This window comes from Anopheles moucheti, chromosome 2, assembly GCF_943734755.1.
Source record: "Anopheles moucheti chromosome 2, idAnoMoucSN_F20_07, whole genome shotgun sequence".
In the NCBI taxonomy this organism is placed as follows: Eukaryota; Metazoa; Arthropoda; class Insecta; order Diptera; family Culicidae; genus Anopheles; species Anopheles moucheti.
The window spans coordinates 41,044,482-41,066,016 of record NC_069140.1 but is presented as its reverse complement, the minus strand read 5'-3'; the positions used below and the strand labels follow the sequence as shown (position 1 = coordinate 41,066,016).

The following is a 21,535-nucleotide window of genomic DNA, read 5'->3' as shown; positions in this document are numbered from 1 at the left end:
ATCAAAAGTTTTCGAATGGAGCATACGCCTATATTGTCCTTCAGCGTATATAGCAAAACAATCGTCGTTACTATCATTTTGTGCATCGTAAGTGGTATCATTTCGGGTGGACCATCGAAACCATCGGAGTACAGAGTATGCACAAGGTACACCTAGGGCGCGTACGCAGTCATATGTGCAGACATAAAAATCAATCCTTCTTGTGTGCCTCACTGTGAGACGGTTTTGAGGAACGGCCATAGGGCGGTAGTCCTATTGCAGTGCCTCCACTCAAGCAAGTACATCGAAATAAACCGTTTGAAATGTGACTAGCGCGTCTAGGACTATAGGGTAGGGATGCTTCCTCCTTAAACACCCAACAGTGACAGCAAAATATCCTGGGTGGAATGATGGTTTAGAGGTTATAAAAGCCGCTGATGTGCTGATCCATCCGGAGGACACCGGAGACGAAAAGTCATTTGAATTGATGGCTCTTTTTTCGGTCGTATTTTATTACACTTGATACCGGGCGGGAGGACACGGTTTCGATCCGGTTGCCCATTTTCACCACACATACGCAAAAACACGCCAAGAAATAAACGAACTCAAACGGTACCGTATGCGGCAGGAGCGTTAAGCGTTATTATGCTAAGCGAATGTGTATATAGTGTCATAAATGAGGTGTGCTTTGCTTTTGTTTCGTGAACGCTCTCAAATGCTTGTCTAGCAAATGGTGTTTTTTTTTGTATTGAAAACTCGAAACCTTATCGATTACCACTGTGAACGAGTGCACGAACTCGCTTGTAAAAAAAAGAGTACTCCCTCAAACTCAAACCCAAAGTAAGGAGATAGATGCTAAAAGCGCAAAGATCACATGCAAATTGAATTTAAATTTTGGAATTCATTTATTGCATCATGCGTCACTCGAAGGCGCCTTACTAAAATATGTTATATACTCCCAGGGTGTGTTTTTAGACATCTTCACACTGTACCATACATAAGGGTTTCAGCTCAACCAATAGCGTTCAGCTTCCCATCGCAACGAACGAATAAATGTGTGATTATTTATTTCTTTCATCGCAAAACTTCTTCGCGTTATCCAATTTCGCGTCCGGTCTAGTTTGACCACCAACAAAGTGTTATCCAGAGGCACACTTTACAAGAGTTGCAACTACCCCGAGGGAAGCTATTGCTAGTTGGGTTGCAATTTGATATCTATCCCACGAACATAACTCCATCATGTTACGATAGCACGGAGCAACGATGTTCGTTTTGAGCGAGAACAGGAAAAATGAAACGGGCAACAGACAAACCATCACCAAATGACTGTGCAGCCGAGCAGAGGGAGTTCCGAGTCGCAGAAGATTTTATTGCATTATGCGCATTTTAGCTAGCTCTCGTGTCGGATGTAGCCGACCCTCTGCGGTGGGTTTGTTTGCCTTTGCCAAGAACTAGCCCCTTGCAGTGCGGCAAGCAAACAGATGGTCCTGAGAGTTAACGTGCTTAGAAAGGGCCAGCCGCGGCGACGGTGGCTACCAGACACACAAGGCACCATGATTTGCTGAGAAATGTAATTTATTTTCTCCATCCCGACCGGACGGCGGCGGAAAGTGAAGTTTATCCCGCACACTACACACAGTTTAAGTTTCCAGAAATGTAATCGGAAGCAAGTGAATCGCACGCAAATGGAGAAATATTATTCAGTATTTTTCCACCGGCAGCAGCATCGCTTCCTTTTGGCAAAATGGTAAATGACATTTATTCATCAAAATGTTTACAAAATCATCCTATACTGTGGAGAAGTATTGATTTTACCGAGCACGGATTGGCATCGAATGCATGACGAAATAGGTGCATATCGCGCGGAACCCGATCACACACACACGTAAGGGCACTGATAAGTTTTGAAGAGATGGTATGGAACCAACCGGGACACACATTGATCCATTATCGGTGAAGTGGGTTTTCTCACACGGTTCGTGTTTACTTTTTGATAATGGGTCTTTCGATGGACAGGGTGCATCACTTGCCCGTCCGATACATCCTGTTCTCCAACATGCCGGTCTTCGATCATAAAGACGAATGTTTTTTTTCTGTTGTTGTGCGTCAGCACCTCACTGTTCGATTGAATCGTTCAATTAGTGGTGTAAGGAGAGAGTAAAAAAAAAACCTTTAAAACATCTCTTCGACACTGGTGCTTGTAAACCGACCCACTTTCCTTCGGAACCCTCCCTCCCAAATGGAAGTTCAAACGTTCCACCGCATTAAATCACACAAACCAACGAGGTCGAGACCGAAGGCTTGTTAGCAGTCGTGCCATTCCGATCCCTATCGTAAGTCATTCAATTACTCCACTGTCCACGGGTTTTAAGTAATTGCGCGCGTAGGTTAAATAAAATAGGACAAGCGGGGTAAGTTCCTGGGCCCGGTTGCAGAGCGTGCACCTGGCGTGTTTGTTTATCGTGGCACGAAAACGGTACACTTCTTCCGATACGGTTGATAGTTGATAGGTGGTACACGTCCACCGGCGGCACCATATTCGGAAACCACTCGAAATAATTGATCTCACTCATGGTGAGCGTTGAAGGTGTTCTACTCAACACGGACGGGTTTCATTAGATAAGATGATTGAAGAGCTTCTATTTTACCCTCCGTCGTATTCAAGCAGGTAGCAGGTAGGATGGGAGTAGCAAGACTAAAATAATGCTGCAGACAGGAAAGAGGCTTCCTATCTTCAAGATGCACTACAACCGATTGCTCAATGCAGCAGCAATACAGAGCGATCGATATGCTTGGAAGGAGTAATATGTGGCAAACGTGTTGTTCAATATCTTCGACTTGAGGTTACGGAACAAAAGAGGGTTGAAGATATTCTGTCACACAGCATTAAACATAATAGACAGCATTTGATACATGTTAAAACTAAAGAAAGATGATTTTGCCGTCGTAACGAGATATCCTTAACACACATGATTAAATAATTGATGAGATAGTATTGCAGCTTAACGATGTGCTCTATACATGATATTTTCTGATATTGCCGAAAAATTCTTGCAATAATAGTACATCAGAACTGTCAAAATAATACAAAATTCTCCAATATCTCCACTAGATATAGACAAGGAGTCCTCAAACTCACATTTACAGTATAAATATTAGACTTGTTCTATAGACCTATGGACTTCTGAACCCTTGGTAAATAGGATCTCTGGACAAACATACAAGACTTTAAAAACAACTCCGTAAGTTGCAACTACTACAACTCGAAATAGTTCTTCACCCGAATTCTTAGACCTAACCACCCAAAATACATCCACAAAACCCCGCATACACTTACTAGATGCTCCTTCAGATCCTTGGTGGCGCACATCGGGCTGAGCCACTGGTGCAAACCAACGTAACGCTTCTGCATCATCTTGAGTGCCGGGGCACCTTGGGCGTATGGACCGCCCAGCAATGATGTCCCCATCGTGCCACCTTCCAGCACTACCATCGTACGATCGAGCGACGTTGCCGACGGCTGATACTAATGCGCCTCCAAGTAAAAGCCACGTGTCGGATGCGCTCGTACAGTAACCGAATGCACACTATATACCCGATGTACGGAGATATCAATTCACTCACACCTGGCACTCCAGCACAAAATATTAACAATTTTATATTCCTTCTTTTTTTTTTTTAACCTGCTGTAGCGATCACCACTTCGTTAACAATTTTCCAATAACACTCAACGCACTATATAGAGGGGGGAAGAAATCGACACCGTTACAGGTCGTCATATAAAACATTAACGGATTAACAATAACACACCTAGCCACGTATAGCCACACTTACATAAACACTTTAAGCCTATGCTGTGCACCTTCAAGCAAACCCACATTAACCAACGATATCAAACATCAATATACACTTCCAACAAGCAAACAGCAATTATCAAATGATGCGTACGATGACGTGGAGATGGGCGATTTATGCTCGCTCCATTTTATTCCTTCCGATGACAACGGTTCACACTATTATTCCACACGGCCAAACTTTCCTTTCCCCGGTTCGCAGCACGATCGTGTGTCTCGGAGCGGAAGTAGACACAGCCGACCACCGCACGCGGTGACAAGTGCCGTCAAAATGGGGCACAACGCAACAAAACGACACCCAACTTCCTGTCGCGCTGATGCACACACACACGCACTCAAACACATACACACACACACCACTCCACTCAGTCGCGCCCAGCGTCGATGCGAAGCGTTGGTATTTTCTTCCGACTTTTTACGACTATTTTATCGACAAAAGAACAGCTCCATGAAACACTAACACTTCACGTTGTCCACCGTTGCGCAGTTGCTTTGCTTCCCTTGATCTTGATTTTGGCCACGTCCTTTTTGACGTTGTGAAGTATTCTTCGTCTCCCCTTGTTTTCCGCTTGTACACCGCCGCTGTGTCCGCCCAGGAAAACTTTCCGTGTGACGTTTTGTCCACGGTGTGGGGTGGTGGTGGTTGTCACCCAATCAAAACTGAGGATAACAAACTAGAACGCTTGGTGGGCACTGTCGTTCGGTGGATTATAGCTATTACAGGACTATATCATCATCCTGTTCCCTAAATACGGTGGATGATTTTTATACCGCTTCCGGTCGAATTCACACGGCGTTCGCACACTGTCTGTCACTGCCCCCTTTTCTGCTGTGGAATTCTGACTTTTCAGCGCAAAGCTCAGCTGAGCGGTAAAAGACACACCACCAACGAAGCGTGTGACGAGAATTTGCAATCTTGTTAAAACACTGCGTATCCGCTCACCCTCGTCGTTCGATGATAAGTGTTCGGAACCGGGAGGATAGAAAAATATCCGTTCGCTGGCTGTTTGAAACAACCCGTGACACCTTGGACAAGAGGTTCCTCTCCTTTGCTGCGTGATCCCGCCTCGCGTGATGCTTCTACGCCCAGAACGTTGACAAAGATGTTAGGGGTGCAATGGAAGCGGAAGCGGTGAATATCTGGAAGCGAGGTCTACACGCCTTTCCTGCCCGCCCGCATCAATGACCGACAGCAGCGAGGGATGATACTGCCGGTAGAGTGTTCGTTCCGTTGCGGGCTGCCAATGCTCTGCCGTTGGTAGTGATTATTTTTTCGTTCATTATCTTTTATTAGGTCGTGCTCTTCGTGTCGCTTCTTGACTATTGCAGCATCCGCCACTAGTCTGCTGCGGACCACCACTAACAGCACAACAGGGGGGAGGTTTCGGTTGCTCGCGGAACACTTCCCCACTTCTTATCGACGTATCCTGGGGGAAGTTTTTCTGCCTCACTTCCAACTTTGTTCGATGTTTTCGAACACTAGCAACGCGCGCCTAGGGATATTCCCCGGCGGCAGTTTCTCGCGTCTCGCTCGGTCTTTCGACTGTGTAAGTGTTCGACGCGCAAAATATGTCCGACCGTCTGGCAATGGCCGGGAACTACCCTTATACTTCTTCGTCTGCTTCGGTTGAAACTTGTACAATCGCTCTTTTTTCGCAAGGCAAAGGGAAGCACACCGGAACACACCTTTTGCTTTTGCCTGTCCGCCACTATCTACCACCAACCGAGTAGACCACCCGAAGCATTCGTTATCTCCATTCACCTAGCAGTCGGATCAGGACTTTGCGCCGTGTGTCCCTTCTTCCTTGCGAACACCGGTGGGAGCGAAGTTTTCGCCAATTTTACCGGACGTTACTGCGCCTCCGGAGACTCGCTGCTATAACAAAATAATGGTCGACTCTGTTTAATTCTTCTCCCTCGCACGGCTTCACTCTGATGTTGTTCCTATGCCCGCTTCTACTGCTGCTGCTCTACTGTTATCGGCACTTTGCATATAGATTACAAAATCTGGTGAAAGCTATTGTGAGTCCTCACCCGGCCCACCCGCTGAAACCGACCGAAACCGATTATCTCCAGGAGTGTGTAACGATTACGATGATGTCCTGCTGCTGCAGTTGTGCTGTGTGTTAACAAGCGAAATAACCACGCCAGTACATGGCCGTAGTCCTTGTAACACCACCCTGTCGCCGATGTTGCTGCTGGTAGGATTTGCTGTTGTGTTTTTTTCTTGTTTTTGTAGCTCTACTGAGCGATTTTCGCCAACTTATACCAAATTGTTCGAGCGTCGCAATCCTTTTCCACACCCTGCTTGTGCCGGTCAGTCTTAAAGACCAATTAAATAAATGTAGATCACGGCACACTTTTATATCATCCTAGTTTGCTCATATAAATAACCACTGGGATGGATCTCTCTCACAATGATGTAGGTGGGATAAAAATATAACGTGTACTCCCGTCCTCCGTTTCAGGTTTTACGATGATTTCGTACTAGATGTCGGAGCCGTTTACACACGAGACAGGCCACACTGGTGAAGATGTAAAACAATAAACTCACATTCGACTTCTGGCGACGCTGGTAATCTAGAATTGATACAGACTTTCTGCCGTGTTCGAAACCTTATGCCGGTGAGCTCACGTTCCGTGCCGTAAGTTGCGATATACCGAGCAATACTGGAACCATGGATTCGATGTGTTTGGGTTGCTTTTGCTTTATCGTGAACTGGGGAACAAGCTTCTTCAAGCTCTCAACCCTACTCGCAACTGCTTCCAAGCGAAGGGTGCGCTTATCAGCAGTAGTACAACATGACTTCTTCCGATTGGATACTCCAACGATGATGTGTGTAAAAAGTCGGCGTTGTATTTTCCCCGCTTCAGTCTTACACCACACCTCGTTCCCTTGCAGTGAAGCAACGATCAAATCAGTGCTCGGCAATGTTCTGCCAACAAACTTCAATATTTCTCTGCTGTTCCTTCATTCATATAGCGTACACTTTTCTCCCTCGAGCTGTATCCGCCACCTGTGAGTGTAGAGCTGCGGATGGCGGGAGGCTTGGATCGTTCCTTAACGATGGTCCCTTTCTGTTGCTTATCGGTGGTTATGATTGCTGATAACAATTCGGTACAGTGACAATTGTTCAAAACATATGAAATACAGAATCAATTATCGAACCGTGTTCGGTTGTCTAGGTTTTGAAATGTCGTGGTGTCGTGTTGCTTCTATCAGGTACGTGCCGGCACTGGTTTCCTGTATCTTTCCTTCGTGTTACGTTGCATGTCGTAGCACATGCCACTAATGAATGCTGATGACGATACCGGAAAGAAGCATTGTATGAACTGAAATAAAAATATTATACATTAGATGGACAAGTTGCGCATCAGAGTCCAGGTGTGCCTCGAGTTCTAGTAAGGATGCGTTTGCCTTTTCATTTGTTTGTGAGTTTACATTGAGCGCTGGTGTTTGCAACCCTTATTACTATACACATATTTACAGAAAGTTTCTCACATCATTGTGAGGATGGTTTTTGGACAACTTTTCACTTCCATATTTAATGTTAAAAAGAGCACAACGTACGTACGGTGCTGGATATTAATTCCGCTGGGGTAAATTCAGACGTGCAACTAACATCTACAATCTTCACTTCCTTTCTCGAATCAGCTGAAGCGCGGTGGCATGAGTTTGATTCCAAAAACCCCAAAGGCAATAGAGAGGAACACACCCGAAGGGAAAATGCGAAGATTCCTATTGCCGCTTGTTAGTAACGGATGGTTTCAGCTCGCTGAGTCGAACGAACATGGCTGTTAGTAATTTGGAAGAGGCGGTTTTTCCTCCGGCCAGTATCGTTACTGACACTCGGAGCTTTCACTGCATTATTTTTGTCGTCCTCTTACCCTATTCCAGTGCACTCTCTTTCCAAAAACACTCTTTCCCGAAGACTCCAAAGTATGCCATTTTGTTATTGATTTGGATTACTTTTTTTGTTTGTCGCGGGATTTATCAACGGTTTGATCCTATTTCTAGACAGTTCAGTTGTATGAACTACACTCTAATAACAAGTGATAATAGAAATAGATATCAAATATCTTCCAAGTGACTTAACATAGCTGTATCTAAGGCTATATCTGTTAGATGCACAGTCATGCCATCCAAACTTAAATTCTATATTGTTGATGTCACATCATATTTAAAGATGTACATCATACGTTTCCACAATAGAATAATGTTTTCCTTTCCAATACCTCCACATTCCTCTTGCAAGAAAAACATTCCAAGCCAACCTCCCTGAATGCTTATTGACCAAGAAGCGAGCTTTGGATTAATCCTGTACCGCAGCGGAATTTCCAACCGCAACCAGCGATTTGATGCTGATTGAATCAAGTCGCTTCGTTCGTTCGTTCGATCGTTAGATGGAGCAATGTTTCCCAGCTTCGCAATTGTGTTGTTACGAACTAACCGCAAAAATAGATGAAATTAATCTTCCACGTTGCAGATACAGGTCTAGCACCGTAACACAGACTCAAACTATTGTAACGAACCCAAGAACTCCACCTGTAAGAAAATACCGAAGAAAAGCAGAAGATGCCTGCCAAACAACAAAAAAAAAGCTCACCATACCGCGAATGTCTTCGGTGTCTTCGTGACTATCGGGATTATTTACTCCTCCAAACGGGGAAGGTTCATTGGACTTTTCCTGGACGGCTAGTTCAGTGCCACGATCCAGCAGCGCCGTAAAGACTGTGATTAGATACAGCAGCCTCCCCTCTCACACATCGGTAAGCAGCTCTAACGATTTGTGTTCTTCATCCATGTACGCGCTACGTTACAACGCTAGCAAGTGGGGTCGGATTTTCTGTTGATCACGAAAACGAAGCTCATCCACCGATATAGGGTGCCACGGCAAGGTAGATCGAACATCATGCAACATCCTTCCTCCAATGGGTCGGGAATGAACGCTTCGCTGAGCTGCGAGAGAGGGTTGCAGTGCACGAGAGAAACCAAAACGACGCAACACAGAATCTTTGCCCATGGCACGTCTGGAGCCGTGCCAACCTTCTAGGAAAAACCGGTTGTTGTTACCAGCGGATCTGTGCGCCGGGGCGCAGCGAACTGGAATGTTGGGGGTTGGTACCGATAATTTTCAACATAATTGCACCGCAACCAGCGCCATGAGAGATGTTCAATTTGAGTTGCAGGTTGAAATTGGCCGTCGAAGCAAACCACTGAACTGGACACAACGATACCTTTATGCCGGGGTACAGGGAAAAGCTATCGAGATCGTGATTAGAGGAGAGAGGAGAACGCTTACGGGGTTCTTAGACCTAGCATAAACTAACACGTCAACACAAGAAGATGCGCCTAGCCTAGCTAATGACGTTTGATTACCTTTGTGTATTTGTGAGTAAAAACGTCATGCGGAAAATTGTTCGCTGTTCGATACCCACGTTCAACACATTTCATGTAATTAATACATAGCCGCATAGATAAATCCTAATACGTTTGCACTTATAAGTTACCAGAAATCAATGATAATTACTGATCACTTTATCCAAACAATTTTGGTTGTGTACGTCACACAGTCTGTCATGTCACGATCGTAAATTAAAAGCTTTCCATTTACACTACACAAACCAGCATTTTTGTGAGATCTGTTTTTGTAAAACCCCTTTTCTCTTGCTATCGTTTTGAGTTTCCGATTTTAATTGCATTCCACGAAGATTGAATTAATGCTTACAATCTCGTTCACTTTAAGAGCGTTCCAGTTCGATGCTTGCGCAGAAAATGCAGAAATTTTCTTGCATGTTTTCCTAAGTTCGACTGTGTTAAAAACAACAAAAAAACCGACCCGTTGAGAAAACACGGCCTCTACTACTTTCTATTCATATGCTCACAAGATTGGATCATCGAATAGTTAACGTTGCGTGTCTAAATAAGAAATGCTCACACCGAAACGCATTCACATCTGGTACCAAGATGATGCCCAGCCGGCCGGCTCGCACAAAACAAATGAAGTCTTTGGATAAAGCGTGAAAATGAAAGAAAAAAATCGAAAAGATGAAACATACGCACAATGAAATACAGTGAGAAGATAGGGACACGGCACGAAATAACAAAGGGCATTCCAAGCTCTGGGCACTACCACTAACCGGATGTTTAGATTTGCTATGTGGCTTTGTACAGCATTTGTACAGTAAACAAAACATGCTCCCAAAAATGCCATGCTTTTCGGTAAATTGATATAGCTTATCGTCTTGCACATATACCATTCTTATCGCACACCGATGCATAATAGACAAACAGTAAGGTCTAATTCCCTCGTTTTTATAATTTTTCCCCCGCACATTTGGAGGTTATTTTTTCAGATATAGAATTGTATTTGATACTATACTAACTTCACCATTTAATGCTACACCACCAGAAATTTTTGGTGCAATTAAACCTTGCTAAAGGCCTAGGCAACGTTTCCATTTTCCGTTTTCCATTATTAGTCGGTGCGTTACTGCAATTTTACGCTCTGATTTAGATTGAGGCATGAATTGTGTCCATGAACAGGTGGCTCGTGTGCGTAGCAATGTGTTGGTAAATGTCTTAGTTTACCTGCCGTAAATTGCTCAAGTAAATGAACTTCAAAATAACAAAAACGCAAATGAAACGAGAACGTCCATAGTTCACCTTCATATGTTCTGTTTTCATTAGTAACCTCTAAAACAACATTTGTACTTTAATGCATATAAGCTTTCCCCCTTACGATGCGTGGCAAAGTTGTTAGTGACTGTGGTCAATACTTCTTCAAGGCGAATTCTGAAGAAAAGCTATAGCGTAATGTTTAACATATACAACGTACTTCATTTGTTTCTTTATACTGGAAAGCTAACGTACATTAAAATTTGTTCAAGATAGCGATGCTTAATGGTACGTTGTAGGATAGTTGCTGCTATCAATACATTTTCTATTAACACATTTTCCATTTACTGGATACGTTTACTTTTGCTGGATAGTGCTGTCATTTTGGACTTGTGCCAAACCAGATGGAAAATGGACTGAGTAACCGTAGTCAATGGGCAGTGAATTTTCTTCCGCAAAAATAGGGCACTCAGGATCGAAAGTACCGCCAAACGAGCACACACATAATACGCTGCACAGGGAAAGGCTCACGAAAACTTTCACTTTCACACACCGTTCGCAATAAACGTAACTCTTGCCGCAAGTTCACGAGGGAAAAGTTTTCCTTTACCCATGAGCGCGGCAGTGATGAAGCCTGTCTAGACTGGAAAACCGCCCTGGAAAAATGGTCAAATATTAACAGGAAGGAAGGAAAAGACTCACTTGCGTAAGAAGAAGCTATTATTGTGGTTTTCACTTCACTTTCCGGGCAGAGTACTAGTTGCTCGCGCTGTGATACTGCACAGACTTCTATTCATACACGCCGAAACTTGTTGAGCTCTACTCGAGAATAATACATCATTACGTTGTTTTTCGTGTAACCAAATCGATAAAAAATATGTCGTTTAAATCTGCACGAAACGCAGAGAAGATTCAACCACTTTGATTGTTATCGGAGAGCAAAGATTTGTAAATCACAGCTATTTGTTATCATAAACGCTAATAGAAGTTCTTTGGGTTCAATTGATTTTACGTGCACAAAGCTGTCTCTTGCTTGGTCATACGAAACGGACTACCAACGACTAGGAAATGAGAAACAATCGTGCAATAGCAGCAATTCAGCCCAGCTTAGCCCTAATCCTGTGGAGTATCCGAGTAAGCTTAGTGTGGCTTATCATCGGTGACCGTACCTCGGCAAACATCAAGTATCTAGTTTTATTTGTGTGCAATTTTCGACGATTTTTTTATCTTCTTGCCATTTCGGCTCGGTGTTGTCCTTATCTCTGTTAAATAGGCTATCGGATAAGCTTGTCGAAAAGATTACCGCTAGCATACTATCCAGTATTGACAACTAGGCTCGGTTACCGCATACTGTTTATGCGTCCGGTTTGTTGCTGATTATGATTCTCCGCTTTTTCAACTCAACTTCAAGCTCAAACTTCCCAGCCAAGGGACACATAACAGCACGCGCCACAACGTTATCGGAAAGGAAGCACGGAATGGCATTGCGATATCACGTGAGAACGGACGACAGCTAAGAGCACCATATGCTGGGTGTTTTTAGTTCGATTTTTTTTTCTCATTAAATCAAGAAACAAGGGAAATATTGTTGGAACAGCGAATCCGGAAACATGCACCGAGTTTGCGACATGATAACGATGGCTTTCGAACGTCAAACCGACAATGCATTCGTGTTCGGGATGATAAACACTGTTGCAGAGCAAACTAGGGACAGAATCAACAGTTATTTGATTTTTTATCTCGTTGCTATATTATGCTATATTACAATTATATTAGGCATAAGTTTTAGCTAGTTACAATAATACATTTTATATTCCACAAGAATGTATTATATTCATGCGATAAATATTAATACTACAGCTAGTACGATAAATGCTCATTTAATTCTGGTTGTGATATTACGGAAGTTTTATGCCGAACCGAGACCGTACGAAAATCGTGTGTCCCTTTCGACGTTCTGCTAGCTACTGTATTTTAGATTGTCCAAGGAATACTTTTTTCATTGTTCATTTTCAATGTTCATTCCAATTAGCAATCGATTGTCAGAAAAATGGTCTATTCCAGTATTATGAACTGTTTCATGCAAACTTTTCTAACTAATCCTTGTAATTAAATTCAATGAAACCGTACTCTTTCTATTCCGACAATTGTGCTTCAATTTTCCACCTCTAGATTAATGCTAAAACTAGAAACAACGATTAATTCCGATAGTTACATTTTTCAAACGTTAATAAATCCCCAATTAACTCGTACCCTTAACAGCAAGGCTCGATTACTTGGCATTTTTGGTTGCTAATTTGCTAACATTATCCATATCGCATTTCTACTCCACGCAGCCAGAAGTAGCCAACCAATCTCCAAAAAGGACCGGAAAAAGCTGTCCATCGTTCATCGGAAGTCGATTCGTCCATTAGGGCAAACGATCGTTTGGACAACACTGTTTAGTCGAGTCGGTTCGGGTCAAATCCTTCATTTAGTGTCCATCAACACTACCAACGATAACGTCACGATGAAACAGACTGAATGGTTTATCGCTGACGGTACAGGAAAGAAAAGGTGCTCCTTCGAATCAACAACGAGAGTTGATATCTAATGTAGGAGCTTCTTTAAAACAGATTAAACAAAGCCGATATTGATTGTTTAAAAGGTTGATAATTATTCTTTATATATAATTCCCAAGCAGATCATGAGAACTCTTCAAGAAATAGTAAATATGATCAACAAACTATCAACATTGAGCCGACAAACAATTCTTCCCAACCCGTAAACATACTAATTCGAGAAATCACAGTTTGTTGTCAACATAATTCTATACACACGAAAATGGAATTGATCGTGTCGAGAAAATGGTACCCACCGGCTGCAGCACATTGATTTTCAAGCGAAAAGCAATTTATTTCATGGTTCTCGCTCAGCGAACATTGCTCACTAGCTCGAGGGTAATGTGCAATAAATTAAATCTTTATTGTAAGCAACGCGTAATTTTCTAAATTTCACCTAGCATCCGGTGGGGACAAAACTAAACTTCCGAACCGAACTTACGTGCACGTGAAATGGAGGCGCCTGGTACGTCATCAAATTTTCACCACTACGAGGAAACCCCCTGCCTGTCACTCATCCGCTTGCCGCTTTTCCCGTGCCAGGCGTGCGTGATGGCCAGTCGCTACTCGAGAGTGAACGGTAAATTGTGTACGGTTAAGCAAAGCCACCCGCCGTACACGCCGGCCGGAAGGAGCGGGACTGCCGAAGAGCCTTATAATTTATGCAAAGCCAAACTCATCTCACATGTTTAATTTGACACGGCCTGAATGCATTATGAGGCAGACGAATCATTTACATTCGCCTGCCCTCGGTTTGCTTATCTATGTGACTAATGCATAACCGACAATGTTCGCGAAGCGGATCTGCCCGAAATAAACTAGCCGAAAAGTACCACGGCTACGGTGCAAGTTGTAGGTGACGAGCTTTCATTCTGTGGCATTATTTCGGAAATCATTTGCCAGATCCTTCCCTTTGCCGGTGTGGTTTTACGGACGATGGACACACTACAATGTACCTCAGTCGATGGGATTTGCCATGGCTTAAAATACACTACCGACGCAGCAAGATTTCTTGTAAAAGGCAGTGTTGCTCTCCTGACACACCATATTTCGGGATGACGTGAAACAGGATGTGGTGATATCAGCTTGGGTCGTAATATTTTTAGCAAAACTTGGGAAGCAAACGTACGCAAGCTTTATGCTGTTATTTGCTGCGGTTACTATTTCCGGTGTGCATACAACTATACGAGATATGCATCAATGTTTGTGACACACAGCACACAGCAAGATAAAAATAAAACAAGTGTTGGGAACGGTACTGGGGGGGGGGGCGACATGGTTTGAGAAAAGCCGCCCGACGACATACAGAACAGGAACAACGATGAAAATGGACATCATCCTTCAAGTGCTGCTGCTACATCTTCTGCATCAAACACCCCGAGGAGGTTGAGAAAAGTAACCCACTTTATTTATGTTTTGTAGCTAACCGCAGAGAGATGGCGGCCACGATGGTACCTGTAACTACGTCCACCTCCAAGTGCCGGAGGTATTTTTGACAGTAGAAAGAAAACAATATCCTTCTCCGCTCATCACTACACCGAGATAGAACGGATAGAATCAAAACAAAACTTGTAACTTGTACACACCGCAAAAGGGCAACCCGTTACGCAAGCGTAGAGGGACGTAGTGCAACATGGAGACGTGATATGCTGGCCACAAGCCAACCGTTTAGGTCTCCAGGAAAGCCTGCCGGGATAAAGAAGGTTCTTTTCCCAGCCATACACTCGTTCTATAGTGTGGCACAAAAGGGTAAAAATAGAGCCATTTCAAGCTGCATAGACGCGCACATCTTCATGGTACAATTTGTCTCTGTAAGTTAAAAAACACCTTCAGCAAGTTACAGCCAGGAATTGTTGCTGGTTGAAGATAAATTGTCACTAAAACTTCCAAATATAGCATATTTAATGACCGCCTTATCAAATCCATCCTGTGACTGAAGGCTTCTGTCAACCCGAAAGAATTATTGTGTGTTTATGTTTATCTCGAAACCAGGAAATGTCAGAACTAAACCAAGGATAATGATCTCCTGCAAGACACTGAAAAAAACCCACCGAACTCCTTTTAAAGCTCGTAAGCTATGCAACGCATACAATATTCTTCATCTGGATGAGAGCGAACCTACTAACCAACAGACATGAATAATTCTTTTGATAGTCTGTCGATGTCGTCATTGCCTTCATTAGAGCATGTATAGAAAGCTCTGCCTCTGTACCTTTTTTCTATCATCTCAACAGCTTCTTCTCCAGTCACACGTCTTTATACGAGATTTCGTTGTTTTTTTTATCTCGTACGTAACGTAATTGGAATCACAACACTATCGCTTCTTCCCACACACCCCGAAACGTCCAGGAATTAGATCTACTCCCACCAGCAGAAACTGCGTAATCTGGATGGCCAGTTCAGACTGAACGATGGTTGATGAGTTAGATGCTTTCTGCAAGGGAACAGGGTTCTCCGCATAGTTTTGTCTCATGAATCGTTGATGATGTTCATCCACCAGACATGAATGCGGCGTGACTTTCTACGGCTTGGAAGCCATTCTTTACACAGATGCAAAGTTTACTCGAGTGTACCCACCCTCCACCGGTCTCTCCTAACAACGTTATCGTCACATTGACTCCAGCGGTAAGCGAGTGGTTTGGTACGTCTATCAGAGAACGCCTATTCTAACCTTTCGCAATGCAAACAAAGTAAAACACTGGCCCTCCCAGCATACGTGAGACAACACGGCATTGATTCATCGGGAAGTGGTTTCTTTTCTTCTGCAGACGACTTCATTAAAATTTATAATTGAAATTCTGTTCCAGACAAAACCAGTACGCTAACGATGGTACACGCGATGTGGTAGAGCAAAAAAAAAAAAATCACGAACGAAAGCTGGCTGGCTGTACACCTATCGTGGACTGGTAAGTTATGCGTTAGTACATGTTAAAAGTTATACCCTTTTAACAGCATCAACCATGGATAAAATGATACTAACACGAAAAACCTGCCACTTGCAACACTCACTAGCCGCCGATCGCTCATTAATTCCACGGAGATGAGTAGGATAATCCCCAACGCAGTGCTTTAAATTAAATAACAAAGCTTAATGGGACTTACGCAGCGCTGCATAATTGAACAGCGTACCAATATTGGGTTTGTGATTGAGTTCCCATACAACGCGCTAGAAAAGCTTCGCGGTTTTGATGAATAATAGGTGAGAGACTTCGGTCATGATTTGTGAACCCCCTTGTTGTTATCCTTTGGGGAATTTTAGGAGACTTAGTACGTCCATTTACCCCATATCCTCCACATCCAGAAGAGAGAATTAAGGTAAGTAGTCGGGAGAAACGATTCGGCAAGGAGTGGAAGTATTCTTAAAACGTGCATAGAATAATTACGTTTTAAACTCATTTAAGTGCCAATTAAAACGTTTTTGAATTCGTTGGTTAACCTTAGACTGAACGATTTTTAACAACGTGCATTCATTTTAGATTGAAAAATACTTAAGCATTCATCACTAAGCATGGCGCATGTATTCCTAAAGAATGAATCATTTGCAATTTATGTATTTGCACAAACCATAATCCGCTATGATGTTATGAACAACATAACGTCCGGTGAAGCAGATTACTTTAAGTACCAGTTCGCAAATTGATATTGACATAACGAACGTTAGATAAAGAAGCAGATGCTATTCATCGTTCGTGCGTGCTCAAGAAGTATCTTCCGGGAGTTCCTCTCGACGTAGCACATCTCATCAGCACTGTCCCACTGCACTCTCTGGTGTTGCTCTACAGTACACTTGGACAGTGTCGTCGTCAACCGCTTCCACTTACGTCAATCGATCGATCGACCAAATGAGCACTCCTCCACTCACACGCACACACACTAAGGAACGTCCCCAAAAGTCAGGACATGAAGCGACAACGAGCAGCTATGGCGCCCGACTAAGAGTCGCATTTTTTTCATTTTTTCTCTCCCTTTTTCGTGTTGTTGTAATGTAAGTCGAATAAACACCATTTTCCAACACCATAGTACCGCCCACATCAACACTAAGGACGAACGGAAAATATTGCATTTGACCGTAGCAACACGCAATTCAATTCTTGCCCCACAAGTGATAAATAATGATCTATGCAAACCACATACAAGATTTTGGGTAAACCTACTCTGAAAAAAAGAGAGGAAATTTGTTACGTTGCAAAATCCGTTCCCTAAAACACACGTGAGCACATGCATGGAGGGAGGGCGGCAGCGGCGGCCTGTTTTCGTTTCACCGGGTTTCACGCGTTTTGCAGTTTCGTCAGACTAACAGATTTTGACTAACGGACCGACGCACCGACGTTTGGACGAAAATATCGAACATGTCACTCATTTCCCAGGCTGTTGAATGTGCGTGTCAGGGTGAAATGACGGCTGAGAAAAGCCGAGGAAATTATTGACAGAAAAGGTTATACCGGGCGCTAGCAGATTTCGAAGCGTGCGGGAAGGGTGGAAGTGTGCGTCGAACCTGGGATTTATACACCAACCGGGTTTATTTTTCCCCGATGGTCGGCTACCTAATAGACGGTGGAAAAATTAGTGCGTGCTCAGGGAAAGAGAATGAAACAAAATGAAACAAACATAACAAAAATATCGTCATTTGTTGGTTCGACAACTAAAACTTCAGCAGAGCGAGCAAAAAAAAACACGGACTAACAACGAAAAAATAGCTGCCCATCATGGGGCGGACAATAACAGAAATAGCGACCGGCAACGCATCCATACAGTGGAACATTTTGCTCCATTCTGCCATATGGAGTGAGAGCTAAACGAGGACACAACAGCAAACTGAACAAGAAGGGAAAGAAACACCGGTTTACCGGATAGACGACGCTATGGCTTATATTTAGAAGTATGCTGCTTTCCGATCACCGTAAGAATGCGTTTTTTTTTCTTCACCATAGTTCATATCCCATATTGTAGCTTTTTCCTTGAGAAGCTACCATCGACGACACTGATCACCGATGATGATGATGATGTCGACGAAAATTGTCAAATGCTGTCGTCAAAAGGTCGTCGCTATCAATGTGCCTAAATGGAACAGTCAAATACTCTTAGTGTCTAAACTACAATTTCATACCATATTTTTCAACATAGCGATGATCTTGCTATAACGTCCCAGAGATTAACGATTGAGTGAAATTAAAATTGGAAATACAGTAATTGAAAAGAATCTTTTCGTAAAAATTATTACCCAGTAGAATAGTAAACAGAAATCGAAAAGGTAAAGTTGTTTGGTTGGGGCAAGACCCCGTAAACACATTTTTTGCATTTCTCTGCATCCCTTGCTATATAAAACCCTTTTTTATTGCAAGATCTTAAAGGTTTTATTTATCCTAGCAAGAGGCAAAAAAAGTTGTTTGCATGATTTTATAAAGCTGAGCATGGAGGTAAAGGATGTGCAGCCTATTGGAAGTCGCTACTTTCCACCTTACTAACTGTCTTACCTTCATCAAATGCGAAATTGTCGTGTAAAACCATACTCACTCTCGCCCCTTCTTATGCTACTGTACATCGATATTCTTCGGACCCTTTAATATTTTATTCAGCGAGCGAACACTTATAAAACTGACTTCGGAAAAATAGATAAGATGGGTTTATGGATCGAACCAGCACGAGTTAAAAATTAAATCTAACCAAATACCAAAACAATAGATAAGTCTTATTGCACGTTTTCCCGCAGAAACAAATAGGGAGTGTCTGATAAAGGTCTAGCTAATAATATTGTTAACAGTACGCAGGAGCGCAAAGATTAGTATATCAACTTTTAGTACAATTTCCTAGCCGCATGCTCAGTGTCATGTCACACACTAACCATTAACTCTGGGGGTCGTTAACGCCAACATATATAAAACAAACTCATTAGCAATCGCTTGTTTTACAACGCTTCACAACAACAACAAAAAAACGGTCCAACAACGTGAGCACACGTCACAACGTGAGTAGATGTGACAAGTGCAGACACGGCAATACGGGAAGTACTGATGGAAAGGATTTTGCGCTATGTTTAACACTCAAAAAATGTCAAAAATTTCACGTTCCAACATGTTCCACACAAAAAACCCCCCCGGGACGACTAGAAGCGCCTTACCGCACCGAATAAAGCCGAAACCTTGGAAAGACGGACACATATACATACGCATTCCTGGCCTTTCCTGGCGATTTCCGCCAATACGAAGGTTTCCCACTTCAATTCATCCGTCCTGTGGAGACATTTCTCGGGAGGAAAGGGGAAAAGTCGTCTACTCCCACAACTCCACAAAACTGACGCATCTCCATCCGTCCCACGCGCTTCTCCACAGAAAATGACTGTATTATAAAATCCCACACCCAGGGCGGAACCGCATCATAAAACGTTTTGTTACGGACACACTTTAAGCCGCGAAAGGCCGCTGGTTTTATGTCCTTCACAGCAGGCAAGAGGCACCATTTCCACACAATTCGGCAGTACCGTTGCCTCCCGGGGCAGTGACTCGGTGGGTGGTAGAGCGTTTTCACGCGGTTTACTTTAACCTCAGCAATATCACCACCATCGGAATGGTCGCGAACGAGGTTATGATGAGAATGCTCCCAAGATGCTTTTATGTCTTCTTTTAACCGGCAGCGATGTTGGCTGAGGAGAAGATCCTACCGGCGCGACTAGAAGCTGGTTACATCTTCCTTTTTTGTTTCGCCCAGAAAAGGATTTAACAGATGCAAATTCCTTTTAGCAGAGCGCGCGCTCATAGGATCAACAACGATAGGCTTCTGGTATCGAAAGAAAGAATACAAAGGAATCTCAACCCTTTAAGGGTTGCTACCAACCGTGGACGTTTCTCGCTGAGCAGTAAAACCCATCAAAATTCCATCCTCGATCGGTAGCCGACGACATTTGTCGTCACCAAAAAAAGACCAGCGTAAACGCCAAGACAGTCGCTTTTTTTTCATCGACGACACTCTAAGCGCCCGTTACGTAATTGTGCGAAACGGTGTAAAATTCTGGCCCACTTCCGGTGTCTTACCGAAGACGGTGGTGGCGTGGCGTGTTTGCCAACAGTTCACCGTTCACCGAGAACTGGGTGGTGGCAAAGTTTCACAAGCAAACCCACACTCACCCTCCGCGTCTTGTGATGTTGATCTGATTGTATTAGTGACGCGGTGTACGCGGCCTAACGAATATAACGAGGACAGTTTACACCGTTCAGTCCTAATGATGCGCAAGATCCTGAAAGGATCAATCTTGGCAGGGAGGGAGGTCTGGCTAAGCACACACAGCTCGCAGTCTTATGCTCTCCTTCCGCGACAAAAAGCTTTTACATTCGCATTAGCATCAATTATTTCACGCGGCACAGTGCAGAACGGATCACAATGTTTGGTTTGGTGGCCCCAACAAGAGTAAAGCCATGCGGGAAATCGATCGAAAATGTCTTTAGTTGAGGAGTTTCCGCCAACAGTGGGACGCTCCAAAAAGGGCTGCGCGGTGTAAAAACCTTCCATGTGGGGGTGAATTTTTGGACGTGTTATTTTCGTACGGCAACCACATGCTTATTCCGCAGCCCACAATAACCCTAAGGGTGTGTTCCCATCGCCTTCCAACCGTCTGCGCGTAGTATGTGTGAAAACAAACAAACACTGGTGCGTAGTAAATGCCCTGCTGCGTACCAACGCCTGCGGTATTGTACCACCGAATCTTCACACAATCTGGATGTGGATAATGTTTGCAATAATATTTGGTAATATGTGATTTTTCTTATGGCACAGAGGCATGAAACAAAAACCCGGTACATGGAAAAGATTTTATCGCACTCGGCAAACCGGGCCTTTGCAAAAAAAAAGGTCGGTAAAGATGAGTTTGAAAGAATAAAAACACTCCCTCCCTCATCACTGCCATGGACAGGAAAGCGTTCAAATGCTTAATAAAGCTCACCCCGAATGGTGCGCGAGGAGGTGTTATTTTTAAACCTTTCTACAAAGTAAGCACCGCGGAAAAAGCCTCATCGGAACGATAAACTAATTCTACCCATACACAAACAAAAAACAAAACTGTAGTGACAATCGCATCGTTACTATTCCTTTTCTCCTTCCTTTTGTTGTTGTTGTTGTGTGTATGCGCGTATTTTCGTTGCAACAATTGCAATAAATCAATTTTTATGCTTTTGCCGCTCCGTCCACCCATCGGATCACGATCGAAACGAAACAACGGCAAAGATGGATAGACACGAACGTCTAAACACACCCGGGCGCCTCGTTCGTTCGCTACCAAAATGATGGTCCCCAATGCAGTGGTCGGCAGAAGGTGTGCAAAAGCCAGACCCTTCTGAGGTGCGCCACCAGAACCAGGTTCAGCAAAACCTTATGCGCGCTGCAGGTGAATATACGTGCAAAACGGTTGACTGAAGCTAATGTAACGAGGGCCAAAGCCAGCGGAGAGCGTAGGAGTGCTGCGGAGCGGGAAGGGTATTTCCGTCGAGAGCTTC

General features: G+C 43.6%; 1 protein-coding gene across 3 annotated transcripts in view; it reads right to left on the bottom strand.

Annotated features, from left to right (window-relative positions):
• LOC128299038 (maternal protein pumilio) overlaps positions 1-21,535 on the bottom strand; it is a 104,792-nt gene that overhangs the window by 59,506 nt on the left and 23,751 nt on the right. The window contains exons 1-2 of one of the 3 annotated variants that reach the window (XM_053034875.1): positions 3,814-4,289; positions 3,317-3,714 (exon numbers count right to left, since the gene is read on the bottom strand). In XM_053034875.1, coding sequence (XP_052890835.1) covers positions 3,317-3,472 — 156 coding nt within the window. In that variant the 5' untranslated portion in view covers positions 3,473-3,714; positions 3,814-4,289. Of the gene's footprint in view, positions 1-3,316; positions 4,290-21,535 lie in introns of those variants that run through there. The other 2 variants (XM_053034876.1, XM_053034874.1) reach the window with 2 other exon arrangements.